Raw genomic sequence first — 16,316 nt, forward strand, 5'->3', positions numbered from 1 at the left:
TGTTATTAAAACAATATAACATAACTGTTCCTTTTGAAGATCGCAATAAATATATGTATCCAGTAAGTTGGGAAAGAAAAGGAAGTGTCAGAAAGGGCATTTTGCTATAGGAAAAACAGGGTATCCTTGTATAAAAAAATCTAGAAACATAAATTTTGGCTTCGGATTAGATCATCAGGGCATATTGATACTCACCCCTATCACATAATACTGATATATTTAAAAAGCCCCCTGTAGCAGAAAGCTTAAGAGGACATGGTGCAACAGATTCCAATCCCCAGTTTATATATATATATATTTCATAATTGATAAGCAGATCGGGAAGCTGTCAATACAAGGAGGAACTACCCTGCTCAGGATAAGAAAAAGAGAAACCACCCTAAAGAGAGACATCATCCAGATACAGTAAATTCAGGATACCTGTGTTCCGAGATGATATCAAAGTTTTCAAGTATGACTAAATTTGTTCATAATGACAAGTTAAAGAGGAGCTATGGAATTGTTTTCAGTTCAAAAAAGGGAAACACTTGTATGAGATTGCTGCTTGATTGATATCCCCTTCGAAGGGGATGTGAAATGACACTTGTAATATAGGGCACATCAACAAAATGATTCATTTGCTAACTCATTGAATATATATCTTCCTTTTCCTAAATGCAGCGTACAACTCTCCGGTGTACTACACTCTCCAAATGTGCTGGTTCTTCCCTCCTTGCTTACCATGGTAAGTTTTTCTGAAATAACTTCAACGAGAAGACAAAAGGTGTTAAGAAGACCTTTCTGGACCAACCCTAGACACACTAAGATCCATTTTCAAATCAAACCTGTATGAAAAGATAGAAATAAAATTACTACGATTTTGGGTATTCACTTAATTTAGTTAGGTATAGGTACTTCATTTCTAGTATTCAAGGCTCTTTATTTTGGAAGCATATATGATACCTGGGCTCCAAGAGGGCGGAGATGTAAGAAAAATTACCAACTTGACCCTTACCCCAAGTGTTATATTTGGTTATTTACTAAAATCTCCATATATGTCACTTCCTGGTCATCAAATTAAAATACTAGCTAAGGGATGTTCATTGAGAAGAAAAATGAATTTGAGGAACGTCCCCAGCAGGATGATGGCACTCGCATGGCAAGTTTTCTACAAAGAGCACAAAGATTTAGTAACACCTTCAAAATCGCCATCATGTTTGCTAAGTGAAAAATAATTTTTTAACTCCCAACTTTAAAACCAGTCACGATGCCTGGATCCAGATGATTTTCAAATGTGATAATTTTCAAAAGAGTTCCTATTTGGGATTTGGTACGAGTCCCTTCTCCACAATGCACCAAAGTCTACAGAGAATATGAACTTAACAACAGCCATTGTATTCTAGATGATATGACTCCACGCATAAAAGTATAAATTGCCAGCAATGCACTGAAATGTTGAGAAGGAAAAGCTACTAACTTTACACAAACATTTATACAAATTCTAAACAAGATGAAAATGATACTTCTTTTTCATAAATAATCGGAATTATATACTTCAGATTTCACTTCTCGTACCTTACGACATGCTACATTAGTAAACTCAGAGCCTTCAACAATTAAAGGTCTTCAGAGTGCAAAGCTCAGGTATTCACATCCTGTTGAACTATCATCTGTATCTTCATAAGTATCGAGAACCAAGAAAAATGCTCTACCACCCACTTCACGTGTTCAAATCCCAGCAATTTTATCAATGAATATAAGCAGCTCCACATTGCAATTGCCAATCCATGCAGTCCTCAAAATCGAAACTGCTGGCACAGTCCAACAACGCATTCTGCTGATGCTCGTAGCGGCATATGTAATTCAACCCCACAAGAAGCTCACATATAGCCGCCTCTGTCTTTTCCCTGTCGGCGAAATACAGCGTCTGAAGCAGCAGAACATTCGTCCGCGTAACAATTTGATGCTGCTCGAAATTCCGCTCACTTTGCCACCTGATCATGTTATGTGCAAGTGGCGCAAGCCACCTAAGAATCCCATCAAGAGTCTCCTTCCAATCATGCGCAAGAGGGGCATCATATATTGCCAAATTTTTTATATAGGACTTGAGATTAGTCTTCAGAGACATTCTTAAGCTCGTGGGTAACATCTGATACAAATCGTCCCTGGCTTCCTCACCCACGAGATGCGGGTAGCGAAGCAACTTCTCTATAACAATTATAACATTCGCATAATGCAAGGCCAAAGCAGAGCCTCCCACGGTGGTCGGAGGAGCATAGACCGTCAAGCGGTTCTTGGGGCCGAACCGAGCGCCTTGTATCACACTCGACTTGGACTGTCTCTGATCCCCACTAAACAAACCACCAATCTGGGACCGATTAACACAATAATTAGAGTGATTAAGGTGCTCTCTTTTCAAACTAACATTCCCAGAAACTTGGTTACTACGGTCCTCATGATCAACATCTTCGTCATCGTCCTGAAACCTGGAAACCGAGCTGCTTAAACTAAGGCAATCCGTGAAAAACCTCCCGGGGCTCGCCCCACACGGGAAATTCAAATCTTCTGGCCGAAACGGCGCCATCTCACCCTTCCGCGAATCAAACTGAGACTTAAAGCTCGGCACCCTTTTCTTCTCCAACGAACTACTCCTACTACGTTTCAACGGCTCCGAACCCGAACCCGTCTGAACTCCACATTGATTCTTCTTTATGTTCGTTGAAGTGTCACCAAACACGGCCCAAATCCTAGCGTAGATTGTGCAGACTGACCTGGCCAAGAGCTCCACAACCTTATCGTATATCTGGTTCCAAAGCGAGACCTCCTTGAGATGCCTCACGTCCTGCCTCTGCCAAATAAGCTTCTGCTCGAACGCCCTCTTGCTCTCCTCGTGCTGGTTGTTCTGGAACTTCTTGGTCGCCTGCTCCAGCTCGTTCAGCACCTCCATTTCGCTGTACAAACTCGCCGTCGCGTTCACAAGCCTCTCCATCTTCTTCACCATTCCCTCCATATCCCTCACCAAAAACCCCAATTCCCTCACGTCAATAACCCCACTCACAACGTCACCGTAGACGTGCTCGAACCCCTGCAAGGCCGGCTCGGAGCACTTCTTTCCCAGACGGGACACCACGGCGGCGACGCGGTTCAGCTCGTCGAGCTTCTCCGCCAGGGCAAGCTCCCGAAGGAGGGTCTCGTCGGAGGACACCAGGTTGAGCACCCCCTCCGATTTCAAGATCTCGGTGTTGAGCTTGGAGATCTCGGAGTCGGTGAGCGACTTGTGGAGGTGAACGGTCTTGGACATCACGGTGGCGACCTCGAAGGAGAGAATGCCTATGGCTTGCTTCGGGGGTTGGTGGGTCTTGGGGCTCTTCTTCTTGGGAACTTCGAGAAGCAGCGCGTGCTTGAGATTGGTGCTCACCTGGCTGCCCATCTTCACAATCCAAGGCTCCGCAACCATTTCTCTCTCTTTCTAAGACCAACCAAGAAAAAACCCAGATCTGTTTTATACATAAACAGCAATGGCGTGCAGTGAAGCAGTGCGGCGCATTCGAGTAGGCGTGGGGTAAAGAGAGGGAGTGCGTAATCGAGACAAAGTGAAAAAGAAGGTTGTGGAAATCAGTAGGAGCAGTGTTTGTGAGAAGCTCTCATTTGGGAGCAGAGAGCGGTGAAAGAAATGACGATGATAATTTTCAAAAAGGGGAAGCTCTCGGGGTATTTGAAAGGAAGGTGTCCGGGGGTCTCTCAAAGTACGATATTACGTCTCTACTCTTTGTTTTTTTTTTTTTCAAATGATCAAAAAATAAAATAACTATATATATATATACAAGGTAGAGACTAGCAGCAGAGAGGAACCGCCCCCTACGGGTTTGACTTCTGGGATTGGTTCGTTTGCATTATAGAATGTGGAATTCCTTTAGTTGTTTTTTCGCTTGAATTTGTTTGTTCACATTGTTAGTTTATATTCAAAATTCAAAAATTCCGAATTATTTAATAATACTCAAATATTTGAAATTTACTCGTACATGTTAGATTTATTTAAAATCAATAAATATAAATTATTTAATTCGAGAATTTCAAAAAATAATTACCAAATCTATTTTATCTAGAAAGAATTTCATCTTTCAAGTCGATCCAAAATTTTAAAAGTGTAGGCACATTGATTATTTGGAAAAATGTTAATTTGTTTATAAAAAATCTTACTCACTTAACAATAAATTGAGTGAGAGAGAAGAGAGCTAGACACCTGTGTCACGTGACACATGCCTTAATCGACTGAGCAGATGCATCACGACCACCTTCCTAAACCCCAAGAGCCTTAGTAAAAAGCTGGATCTTCAAATGCAAACTTAAAAGAAAAAAAATATCACTATAAATATGACATTTTGGTCATATGCAAAGACACACAATCTCACAACTTCTTTTTATTCTCTTACATGTTCCATAAGGGTATTTTTTTTGTTACTCTAGAAAGTGTTATTCTAGAATAACATTTGGGCCTTATTATATGATATCGTCGTTGCAATCGAGCCCTTGATGCCCCAATTTTATTTTGCTTCGTCTGTTATTTGTATATAATTTTTTCCAACCATACATATCAAACTTATGACTCCAATAAATAAATCATTAATATGAATTAATAATACTCAAATTACGAATGACAAATTTAAATTATTAAGAAAATCAATGTTAGAGCTTATGAGTTATAAAGAATGGCCTGATCACTCTATTCAATTTATAGTTATATTTAAGAGAAATAGAGATGTTTCAATTTACATGGAATAAAATGGGGTATAAAATTCATAAAATAGGGACAATAAACAAAACCTAAGTGAATGTTTTGTCAAATTTATACTAAAAAAAAAAAAAATTGACTTGCATGCGCAAAAATTGCAAACGATTAAAGAATACGGTGAGAGTCAAGGGAACTGTTTGAGTTTGAAGTCAAACATAAGTGATTTCAGCAGATATATACTTTTCTGGGTTTCATATTGAATGGGACAAATGTGAGACAGAGAGAGAGAGGACATTTTTGTTTGAGACCTGGTCTGGTTTCAGGTATTGCTTGTTGGTTGGGTCATGTTTTTTGTTCTACATCCCCGTACCAAAGCCAAGACCAACTTGTTAATTCTAACAATTGGGTTGTTTTGACTTTCTGATTTTTTTTTTTTTTTTTTTTTGAGGATAATGGTTTTGGTTTATGAGATGATTGGAAATACATGTTACAATATACGGGCTTGCACTAAGATCCATTTTTATTATGATATTGATTATGATAAAATTTATCATTTTATATATATATATATATATATATATATATATATGTGTGTGTGTGTGTGTGTGTGTGTGTGTGTGTGTGTGGTGGTGGTTTACAATGATATCAAAACTCCAAAAAAAAAAAAAAAAAAAAAACACTTAAGATTTTGTTTTCGAACTTTATATCTATCAATTGACCTTTTATTTACTTATTAAGAGGAGAGTGTTAAAATATTAATTAAATAATAAAATTTTACGAGTCGACAATCCTGAAAGAAATGCATCCTATTGGGTTGGAGTTTACTTTAGGATTGGTTTAACTTTTACATATTGAAAAATGTTATACAAACTACTCAGTTTACATTTGTCAAATGCTTATTTACTAGTGTGATTTTGAAAATCATCATTTTAAATATTTGGGAGCGTAAACTCGAGAATTTGTAGAGCATTATTTCTCTCGAGTAGTTGAATCAACCCATGCATGAAGCAGTGGATGTTTCTAATCCCCACCATCTCAAAGTCAAATAGTAGGCAAACTGCTTTGCAAGGAGCTTCCATATATGTCAAAGTGTATATATTTGGTATGAATCTTGGAATGGGTCAAAGTTGAATATTGAAGTGCATGCGTTGATCCTCCTGCATAAAAGATGAGGATTCAGGGGGGTTGGTGCGTCACTTTGTTAGTGGTTTAGAAAAATTCCAACAGTTCACTTGCATTTAAAGCTTCTTGCAACTAATAATAAAGCCCTATTTATTTTGCTTTAGCTTTTAGGTGTGACTTGCTCCCCTTCCACCCATGAAACTGCATGCATTTGCCTCATAAAGCACAACCAATGGAGATTTGGGAATTGGAACTTAATTATCCTTCCAACCAAGTACCAACTCATGATATCTAACAGCCCCCCTTTTCCTTTTTCCTTTTTCCTTTTCCTTTTTTTACTTTTTCCTACACACAGAGAAAAAGAATGACATTATTGTAATTAATTACATAATCTAAAGCCCCTTTCACACGTCTAGCTTTACATTATATATATAGAATTCATAGGATTTTGGATTAGAGTTGTAAATTTATAAATATCCAAGACAATGATGTTTATGGATGATATATACCTGAAGATTTGTCAAAAGTTAACCTAGCTAGTGGTAGTAGGTAGCTTCTTTTCATTGCCTACAAGACCCACCCACATTTAGATTCACCCTACAAAAGAGCAAGCAAATAGTGACAAAAAGAAAGAGATGGGAGTCTAGTGGGGGAATCATGATCAATTCATCTCCAAGCTTTGCCTAAAAATTCATGGTTTTGACTTTCTCCCTTCAGACAAGTAAGTCCATTGTGTGGGTACAACATATGAACAAATCAGTTTCTGTCCCTACAGTGTTTTGGTTCATCAAATCTAAACCGTAAAAATTATGTGGGAGCTAGCCAGTCACCCCGAAATGCAACCTGACCAATCAAAAGCTGCTAAAAAGCCACGTTCCAGCCACTCAGATATTAACATGTGGTTATAAATATCATGTCAAAAATGTAGGCCTAGCTAGCTAATTCATTTTGCTCTCCTGTGCATATCGACAATTGAGAATGCGTGAGCGGCGGGACTCAAAACAAAGCCAACCCAACACGTCTTTACTACTGATAATAATCTTAATTAATAGAAAAATAATACACAAATTCTCAGGTTTACATTGTCAAATGTTTATTTTAAACGTACGTATTCAACTATAATTTGAATTGCCATGTTCAATAAACAAGCATTCAAGAGAGTAATCTTGAGTGTGTTTTGATGGGAAAAGCAATTATATATCCACGGGTTGACTTTGATTTGAATTTTTTTTTTTTTTTTTTTCCCTCTTCCTATATTTCAAAATAAATTAAACTGTTTAGAGAAGGAGAAAAAGCCCATTTATCTAATTAAAAAAGCCCTTATGAAAGGACTTTTCTTTATGATTGCATGTGGTGTAAATAGAAAAACATGTGCATGATTGCATGAAGTGATCACAACTCACAAGCACAACTAATAAATAGTCCACAGGTAATTGAGCAATTAGCGTCCAAAACGACCCTTGGGCCGGCCTTGGCATCTAGTACATGTGCAAACCACGTGGGACCCGTAAACCTATCCCACCTCGAGGAAAAAGATAAGAGGTCCAAGATGGATGAGACGTTAAAGATATATATGTTAAAGAAGAAGAAGATGAAAAAGCGTGTAAATTAAAAGATTTGGTTGATGTTTACAACCTCCCCGCCAGATTGCATGTAAGTTTGTGTTTGGAGTGACTTTAAGGGTGGGAGAATCACCCGCCCCCCACAAATTACGTCTTTGGTTCACTTTTGGTGCATTTTTCTACAAAGGGACTGTGGACATCAACGTCGTGGAGGTGGTGCCGGTGGGGTTTTTTGGTCCTATTAGGCCTTTACACTTTTTGACTCGCGTTCCACGCTATCGAATTCATAACCCTATCCCTAAGAGTCATCAACAATTGTTAACAACTCACTTACAATTATTATTATCTATTAAAATATTATTATTTTTTTATTATTATTCTATTTACTTTTGTTTTTTTTTTTGGCTCTCTAGGTTCTTTACGTTTTCTTTTCACGCGGCAATTTGGGTTCTTCTTCTAGTTGGAAAGATATTGGGTAAGGCAGCCATTGGTTGGTGTTAAGGTTAGGGATCTGGCCCAACATGTCCTGATCATGCTTTTCAATGCAGACCCTATTCTAAGATAAAACATGTTGAGCTAGGCCCAGGCCTATGCTCTCAAGATGAGAAGATGGGCTCTCATAATCCAATGATGCTGTCTAATGTTAGATGTCTTTACGAGTAGTTTGATGTTAAACACGTACGTTTACCACTAAAAAATAATTTAATAATGCTAAAAGTTTTAGTCGTGGAAAGTATTGCCTATTTCTTTTTTTATTATTATTTTTTATTGCCCATTTCTTGAGTTGCAGCCAAACACAACTGAAATCACATTTTTTTTTTCTTAAATTACTATTATTTTAACAATAGAAACAATATTCCTATTTTTGTCTCTTCAGTCAGATGTTATAATTAATTAATTCTTTGGTTGGATTACTCAAGATTTGAATTGGTTTTTTTTTTTTTTTTTAGGGTCTGAGCCTTTGAATTGGGGTTTGGATTATACATTTATACTTTCTAGCGTACGTCTTATAACGCATACCCCTGACAAAGTTTGGTGGAGGAACTGATTTGGAGAGCACATCTCGAAGTGGATTTTCTAAGCTTGGTGGTCTTCCGTTGAATTCTAGAAATGTTTGGCTGCAAACATTCAAATTACACTTGAGAGACCTTCTTCAATTTCTTTTGAATAATAACAATAATTCAATAAATAAATAAATAAATAACTTCTAGGGAGAGAAAATAGAAGGTTCACCACCTTTCCCAAGTCAAAAACGACAAGCGCTGCTGTTTCGCACTCCTACTTGTTTGGTCTTCGAGCTGAGTTTCTAGAATTTGGTTGTTCCAAAATGACACTTGATGTGCTAGGCACTAGAATTTGCCAAAAAAGTCTGCAACAAATTTGATTAATTAACATATGTAACTCCATGATCTGGGTGTCGAATAAAGTGAAGTATAATAATAATGATTCAATATTTGATTAATGTGCTTTGCTAAGTTTCTAAAGATAAACCAGAAAAAAAAATATATTACGGTTTTACTGTTGCTCAATTATTACCTCCACTTCCACAAACACAAATAATCAATGCAATAAATCCCAAGATTTTGCTAGATTTTCAAGCTTCAGAGTGGGGCAGACTTTCCCCCGTCACCGTCACTACAGATGCACACCTCATATATGGATCCACAAATTTTACTCTCAATAATTGCAGAGTAAAGACAGAAAGGAGAGAAAAAGGAAGCACTAGCTAGAATTTGAATCTACTAGCTATTGTGTATTGACATCATCGGGCGGAGATGACAAAGTTGGTGACCAATCATTTCATCATCTCGATCGATCAGTACTGATCACACGATTAATTAATTCTTGAATTATTATGACCAGTCAAAAGGCAATATGAAGAATATATTATGAAGCTCTCCAGCTCACTCAACATTTTTGACATTTGAGACCAAAAAAAAACACAAAGGCGATATAAAAAGCATATTAGACCATATTTTTGGATTTAATTTTGAGAATATATTTGACCATTCTATAGATCGAACATAATGTATGTATGGTGCCACGTACAGAAGTTCTCCCCCGTTGAATGTCGGCCTTTATTACTTCAGAATCGTTTTGATTATTCATTTCTATGATTCTCTATCATTTGTGAACGTACGTACATCAACCTCTTGCCAAACATTTAAACCACATTATCATATATATTCTCACACGCATGGTGTAAATTCATTGTGTCCCAACAACTTTTTGTGATTTCTAAAGTGTGGGTCATCCAACCGATAACCGTTGATTCCAATATTACCGAATGGGGATTTAATTTTTTCTTTTAAAAAAACTAATACAAATAAACAAAATAAAGATTACAAATTCATGCAAGGATGTTGCATGCAGCTGGAACATGTGCAGGGCTCCAGAAACTAAGTACAGAATACAAAATAGCATGTAGAATGCAGAAACAGCATGCGAGATGAGATGCATCGATCATGCAGGATGCAGAAAACAATAAAATAAAAAATAAAAAATAAAAAACAGCAAGAGCTAGCAATGTATCAAAACATGTAGAAAGCACGTGTGTTTATATCATTATATGGAAAGTGAATAGACTATTATTAGCAAACATGAAAAATAGAATGTGAGCATGTGTAGAGAGCAAGCGAAGTGCATGTAGAAAACAGTGAAATTGACATTCATAGATACGTAGACAGCAAGAGCATCGGATAGAACATTATATAAGACAGTAAATTCATATATATATATATATATATATATATATATATATATATATGAATATATCTTACTGATTTTGTAATTTTAGCATGATGTTAATTTGGGGTTACAAATTACTATTAATAATCTTAATTTCGGACCGATATTTTAAATTATTGTTCATGATAAGAAGTCATTTACTACGATAACCCATTAATCTTTTATTTATTTAATTTACGCACCTACATATATAATCCTCTGCTACCGACATCCACAAGTAGTTTGAGGACTGATCCCTCCGATCTTCTTCCGACGGGGGCAACTTTCGTCAGCCTCCGACATTTAGGAAGGAAATTGAAAGTTTCTGAAAAATATATATATATATTGGGGAAAAAAAAAAAACACTATTCTTCAAGAGGATCTTCGTGTTCACTATGTATGAAAAGCTAGAGAAAATAAAAGATTCGGTTCTAGTCTAATTTCTGTGGGAAGTTGGGAACTAGACACGACCTAGTGTAGAACTTGTTCGTTTTGTCTTTAGAGGTCATTAATTAGTCCGAATTTGGCCATGTCCAGTTCACACAGATCGAGTTACACAGAAGCTACCCAAACTCAAAATAGAAAAGGGAAAACAAAAGAAATACTAGGAAGCATGCATATGTGGATAAGGACCCCGACAATAGTAATCTGGGAAATTTTATATGAGACTTGCATGTTCGGATAAATGATCGAATTATCTAAAATTTATTTGACCAAGTGGGTTTTATATGAAAATTCTCACATTATTAACTCAAATTGCTATTATAACAAGTAATTGTTGTGAATCTCAATCCAAAACTTTAAGAAGACAACGTCCACATATACAAATAATAAAGAAGGAAAGTTTTGTCGAAGCTGTATCACATATTAAACTACTGAGCCAATGAAAATGTTCTTGGATCTTATTCTTTATCGTGCTAGATTGGCTTCTAAATTCGGGTCCTTTTTCCAATATTGACTAGAAAGGCAAAGACATCTCCAAACTCCAAGCGATTTTTGGTTCTGATGAGATATGGTTGCCTACTGTTTATATATATATATATATATATATATATTTGATACGCGGACCAAACTTTCCTACTTTCCGGAAAAATCATGAATTTTAATTAGAATAATAAGAATCTTAATATAAAAATGAAGGAACGCCTGATACTAGACTGAGGACCACATGTCACCCAACAAATTTGCTCTACTATTTTCTATATATATATATAATACCAAGGACCAGTCTTGTAGATCAGACAAAGAGAAACCATTCAAAAGCGTATAGAAGTATCTTTTCCACGTATGCTTGATGTTTCTTCCATATATATTATGATTGTGACACCCTCGTCATCTTAAGGTTTGGGTTTATAATCTTAATTGGCACAAACTATTGAGTTTAGATGTGCATTTCATTGATAATATTGAACCTAGTTAGCTTAAGAAAAATTTGATCAAAGCCTTCTAAAACAAACCATATAAATTAAGGGAAAAACCTTTTCTTTTTTTTTTTGTGATTTAAATTTAATTCTTAAGTTTTCAATTTCGACAATTAGGTCCTCCAATTTTTCTCTTATTTTCTCTGTTAATTTACTTTCTAATCAATTAACAGTATGTCATGTTAGACAAATCAATTAACGTTACGTGATTTTCATTTGACATGTTATTTGTCAAATTATGTGCCATGCACGTGACACATTTATTTTAAATAACAAATATACCATAAATAAAGAAAAAAAATCAACTTTTTTTTTTTTTTTTTAAGGTGTATTTATAATTTAAAGTAATTGTGCTACATGGCACGTATAGTTGTACATGACATGTCAAATGAGAGTTACGTGGCATTAATTGATTGGTTTGACGTAGCATATCGTTTATTGAATTGACAATAAGTTGATACAATGACCTACTTGAAATCAAAAGAAAACCTAAAGATTTAATTGTTAAATTGAAAGCCTAAGGATTAAATTGAAATCGCATTAAAACTTAACTACATTTGATTGTTTCAAAAAATTAATTATAGGCATTTTCAAATGGTAGCTCAATTGGCTAAGGACCACGTCTAATGAAGCGAATGCCACTAGTTTGAATCTTTATCCCCTTTCCCTCCTCTTGTGCATACACTTAAAAAAAAAAATAATGATAGGCATAATTTCATGATCTAATTCTAATTCATGACGCATGGCATATAGAACAATATGATTTTTTTTTTTGGCATGTCTGTATAAGAGGGGGAGGGGGGATTCAAACTGTAACCTTCACTTTATGAAGCACGATCCCCAATTGATTGAGCTACCCCTTAGGCCGACAATAGGATTAAATATTTAAATTGTTATGATTTCAACTTAACATAATTTTTTGTTAATTAAGTGATTTACATATCTTCAACTATATTTAACTAAGTCAACTCTTACAAATTTCTTATCTCAGAAATTTTGAATCATAAACCTTTTCATGCTATTATGTTAATCTTGTGATTTCATACCCTTAATCCTAATTAACGAAGTCAGACTTTTTTTTTTTTCATGAATAAAGTCAACTTTTATGTTAACTTTTGTGCCTTTGAGTCTTTAGGAATTTAGGATTTAAGATTTAAAGTTGATACATTAGTGCACCGCGTTTAAATTTAAATAATATGACATTATATACACAATTAAATGCACCAATTTTTGAGACTAACTATAAACAAAGAGAATCATTGTCCGAGCCTTTAAGATTAACAAATCGGCTCTTTGGGGGGTGTACACTTGCTTTGAATATATTATTTTAGAAGGAAAGAAAATTGGTTCCTATATATAATACTTCTTTTAAAAAGATAAGAAAAAAGGGTACAAGGCGGTGGTGCCTAGACTGGTCAAACTCTATTTTCATTATTATTATCAGGGCAAAACTATAATTTAATCCAGTTGACAAGGATGTGATAGTGATTCAGTTTTTTTTTTTTTTTTTTTTTTTTTTTTAAGTCTACAACTTAATTGTCAAATAAATTGTGATATATCATAAAAAATTGTATGAATTCAATTGAAGTCATAAGTAGATTTAGGGCCAATTTGGGATTGTATTTGAGAAGTTTAAAAATGCTTTTAACACTTAAAAAACACATTTGAAGAAAAAGTATTTATTTGGTAAAAAAATTAAAAGTGTTTTTAAGGGTTTAAAAAGCCTAAAAATTGCCAAAAAAACACTTTTAGTAAAAGTTTAAAAATGAAACTTTTGCTAAAAAGCTCTTTTAACTTAAAAACTCTATTTCTTAAATGCAATCACAAACATACTCTTAGAGTAAACCTTTTAAAAAAGAAAAAGAAATAAAAAAACAAAATTCATATTTAGTTGTTTTCATGCAATTTCGATCTAACCTATGAGATTTAAATTTTGACAATTTAAATTTTTAAGTTTTTTCTAACTTAGAATAGGTCCTTTGGTTGACTTATTATTCTATTAAATAATTGTATGCCACATCAAATCAATCAATTAATATCATATGACTTTTATTTAACATGTTATGTACTTATGACTATTATACATGTTACATGCCATAATTACATATAGTAAGTACATGACACGTTAAATAAAAGTCACATGATATTAATTGATTAGTTTGACGTGACATACAGTTAATTAACTGGACAATAAATTAATAAAATGACCTATTTAAAACTAGGAAAAAAAAAAAAAAAAACCTAAAAATATGTATTTTGAGATTGATAAACTAAGAAAGAAATTGAAATCTCATGAAAACTTAAAAAGAATTAACGTTCATTTTTTATTTTTTATTTTTTGTTGTTGAACTTGAGGAGATTTAACGTATTCAGACGACACGTAACTAAAGACAAAACATAAGAACAATACAATAATAACCTAGAAAAGAGAAACATTTATTAAAATCCAAAATTACAGCAACTTTTTGGCACTACGACTCCAACTTCCCAACCATTAACCCATCATCTCGCCTTTTCTCAAGTAAAAAACAAATATAAGAGAGGAAAAGCATCCCACATGCACTCAGTTAATTATAGTTATAATTATTGTCACCATCATCCTCGTCATCCTTATTATTATTATTATTATCACAAATAATTTGTGCATATATGAAATTAACTATATATAATTAACTACTACCTTGATATAAATTTTAGACTATTTATCCTCATCATCTTGTAAAAGTGAAAATCAACTACTGATATTCACTGCTACCTCATCTAGTTAATTATATGACATGAAAATCCGTTTTTCTATCTCAATTGGAAATGAGCACAGAACCTTGGACATAAGCTACAGGATTGGTAGACGAGATCTCTAGTTACCAATTCTGACCCGACCAACATAGTTAACCAAACCGAGTCCAACGGACAACAATCGGTCGGTTTCGATTGAATTGGTTGATGAATGATAATGATAGAAGCAAATTGATTGCAGAATGGGTCATTCTAAGTAGACCTCGAGTACAAGATACAACGGTGGATGTGACATGATCGGATCTTGATCACGAGATCAGATGGTGGTGGTGCTCCAGAATCCAGATGTGTTCCCCAACGAGCACAGCCTATATGAGGCATCCATTTTATTTGCTTGATTTACAAATTGCAATGCAATTGATTCTTCCGATTGCAAATCATTTTTTTTCCAATTATGTTACACAATATAGCGTGCCCATTAAAAAAGAGTTAGGAAATTTGAACCAGAACTTAACTAAAAACCTGCCCCCACGCAATAGATATATGAACAAGCAAGTTGGTTTTTGTGAGCGCAATAATATATATATATATGATGAACTCTGTCTACAGCTTGCAGAAATTCATGTCAATGTTGATCAAAAAAACTCTTCCAACTCACACCGTTAGATCTACATACTATTTGCCAATCATACAGTCCTATTATCCCTATCTAGTCCTGACTACGCCGGCACGAAGGGTCGAACCCGCGGAGCCGGCTCGTAGCAGAAGGGAGCCGCCGGGTGCTGCCATTTCTTCAAAGCCACTTTCTCCGCCTCGGCGCCCTGCAGCCTCGGATCCTCCCTCGGCTTCATCTCCGCCGTCCGATCGCTGAACAGCTTCGGGGACGTCGGGGACGTGGCGAGCGGCGATAGGAGCGGGATGGCCACGTTCCAATTAGAGACGGGTGTGCTGATTTGTAGCGAGGGGGCCCGCCGCTGCAGCCGGCTAGGCTGGCGCCAGTTCCCGCTGCCGGACTTACTCCTCTGTGCATCGGCCATGGATGAAGAACACCGGTTCAGATGTGGGGTGAATGAGATATCTGTGGAGAGGTGGGTTTGGCTTGGCTTTGGTTGTGTGTAGCAGAGATGTGAAAGAGAGGGGGCGTGTGTGGGTGTATATAAAGGGGCGTGGGGAGCAGAGGTTAATGGGGTCCAGAAAGAGTCAAAAAGAGGGAAGGGATACACGGCTCGGCTTTACAGCTAAGATTTTTGGTTCCTGACGGAGTCTAGGCTATTTTGTTTCTTCAATTCCTCGCTTTATTTATTGACCAATGGATTCTCCACGCGGGATTCATGCAAAAGTTGGAAGGCTCTTTCTACTTTATAATCCCCTTATAATTCCACATAATTGTTGAGCCTGTAATTCTTTAAGGCTGATGAACGGTCATTACTATGACATGTCATTAGTGTTAGTTTTTTTTTTTTTTTTCTTTTTTTAAATTGACTCCTTTTTATTTTCATGTTCACTCGATCATCTTTTGAGAAGTGGCTGAACGGCTCAAAATAGTTGATTGAATGATCAAACCATTTCAAAATAGATAATGAAAGTAATTGACTACTTACAAAACAGTAAATGACAAAAGTTACTCGACCAGTCTAAAACAACTTATGAGTTATCCAACAACCTTCGAGAAATGGTTGGTCGAAAAAGTAGAGAGAGAAATGGGGTTGAAAATTGCTATTGGCCGAGATCGACAAAGTTGTGGCGTTCATTGTAAATGAATGGCTTGTATTTAGAGAATTACATACTCCCAAATTGCAGCTTTTTTTTTTTTTTAGTACTTTTTTATATTGACATATTATGTACCCATTAATAGGTCTTGAACCTACAAACTCACTATAATATTAGTCATATGAAAGTTCAGTTTGTTGTAAAATTAAAGAAAATAACAAGACAAGATAAAAGATTGCAATATATGAAACTAGTTCTTCAGGAACTATGTATTATTCTTCTCTATTATTGTGTGATTTACATACAACTCAATACTCCCTTTTATAG

General features: G+C 35.4%; 2 protein-coding genes across 2 annotated transcripts; both read right to left on the minus strand.

The window, feature by feature from the left end:
- Positions 1-1,554: 1,554 nt before the first annotated feature.
- On the minus strand, positions 1,555-3,731 carry LOC132177539 (protein PSK SIMULATOR 3). Its single transcript, XM_059589907.1, has one exon. It carries the CDS (start codon positions 3,434-3,436, stop codon positions 1,727-1,729), a length of 1,710 nt encoding a protein of 569 aa, XP_059445890.1. The 5' UTR covers positions 3,437-3,731; the 3' UTR covers positions 1,555-1,726.
- An 11,058-nt stretch (positions 3,732-14,789) lies between these two features.
- On the minus strand, positions 14,790-15,405 carry LOC132179563 (uncharacterized protein At4g14450, chloroplastic-like). The gene has a single exon (XM_059592303.1). It carries the CDS (start codon positions 15,314-15,316, stop codon positions 14,999-15,001), a length of 318 nt encoding a protein of 105 aa, XP_059448286.1. The 5' UTR covers positions 15,317-15,405; the 3' UTR covers positions 14,790-14,998.
- Positions 15,406-16,316: the final 911 nt, after the last annotated feature.

Source organism: Corylus avellana, chromosome ca4 (genome assembly GCF_901000735.1).
Source record: "Corylus avellana chromosome ca4, CavTom2PMs-1.0".
Taxonomy (NCBI): domain Eukaryota; kingdom Viridiplantae; phylum Streptophyta; class Magnoliopsida; order Fagales; family Betulaceae; genus Corylus; species Corylus avellana.

What these genes read in the sequence shown, in the direction of transcription:
- LOC132177539 (XM_059589907.1), bottom strand. Translation starts at nt 3,436, where the DNA reads ATGGTTGCGGAGCCTTGGATTGTGAAGATGGGCAGCCAGGTGAGCACC.
- LOC132179563 (XM_059592303.1), bottom strand. Translation starts at nt 15,316, where the DNA reads ATGGCCGATGCACAGAGGAGTAAGTCCGGCAGCGGGAACTGGCGCCAG.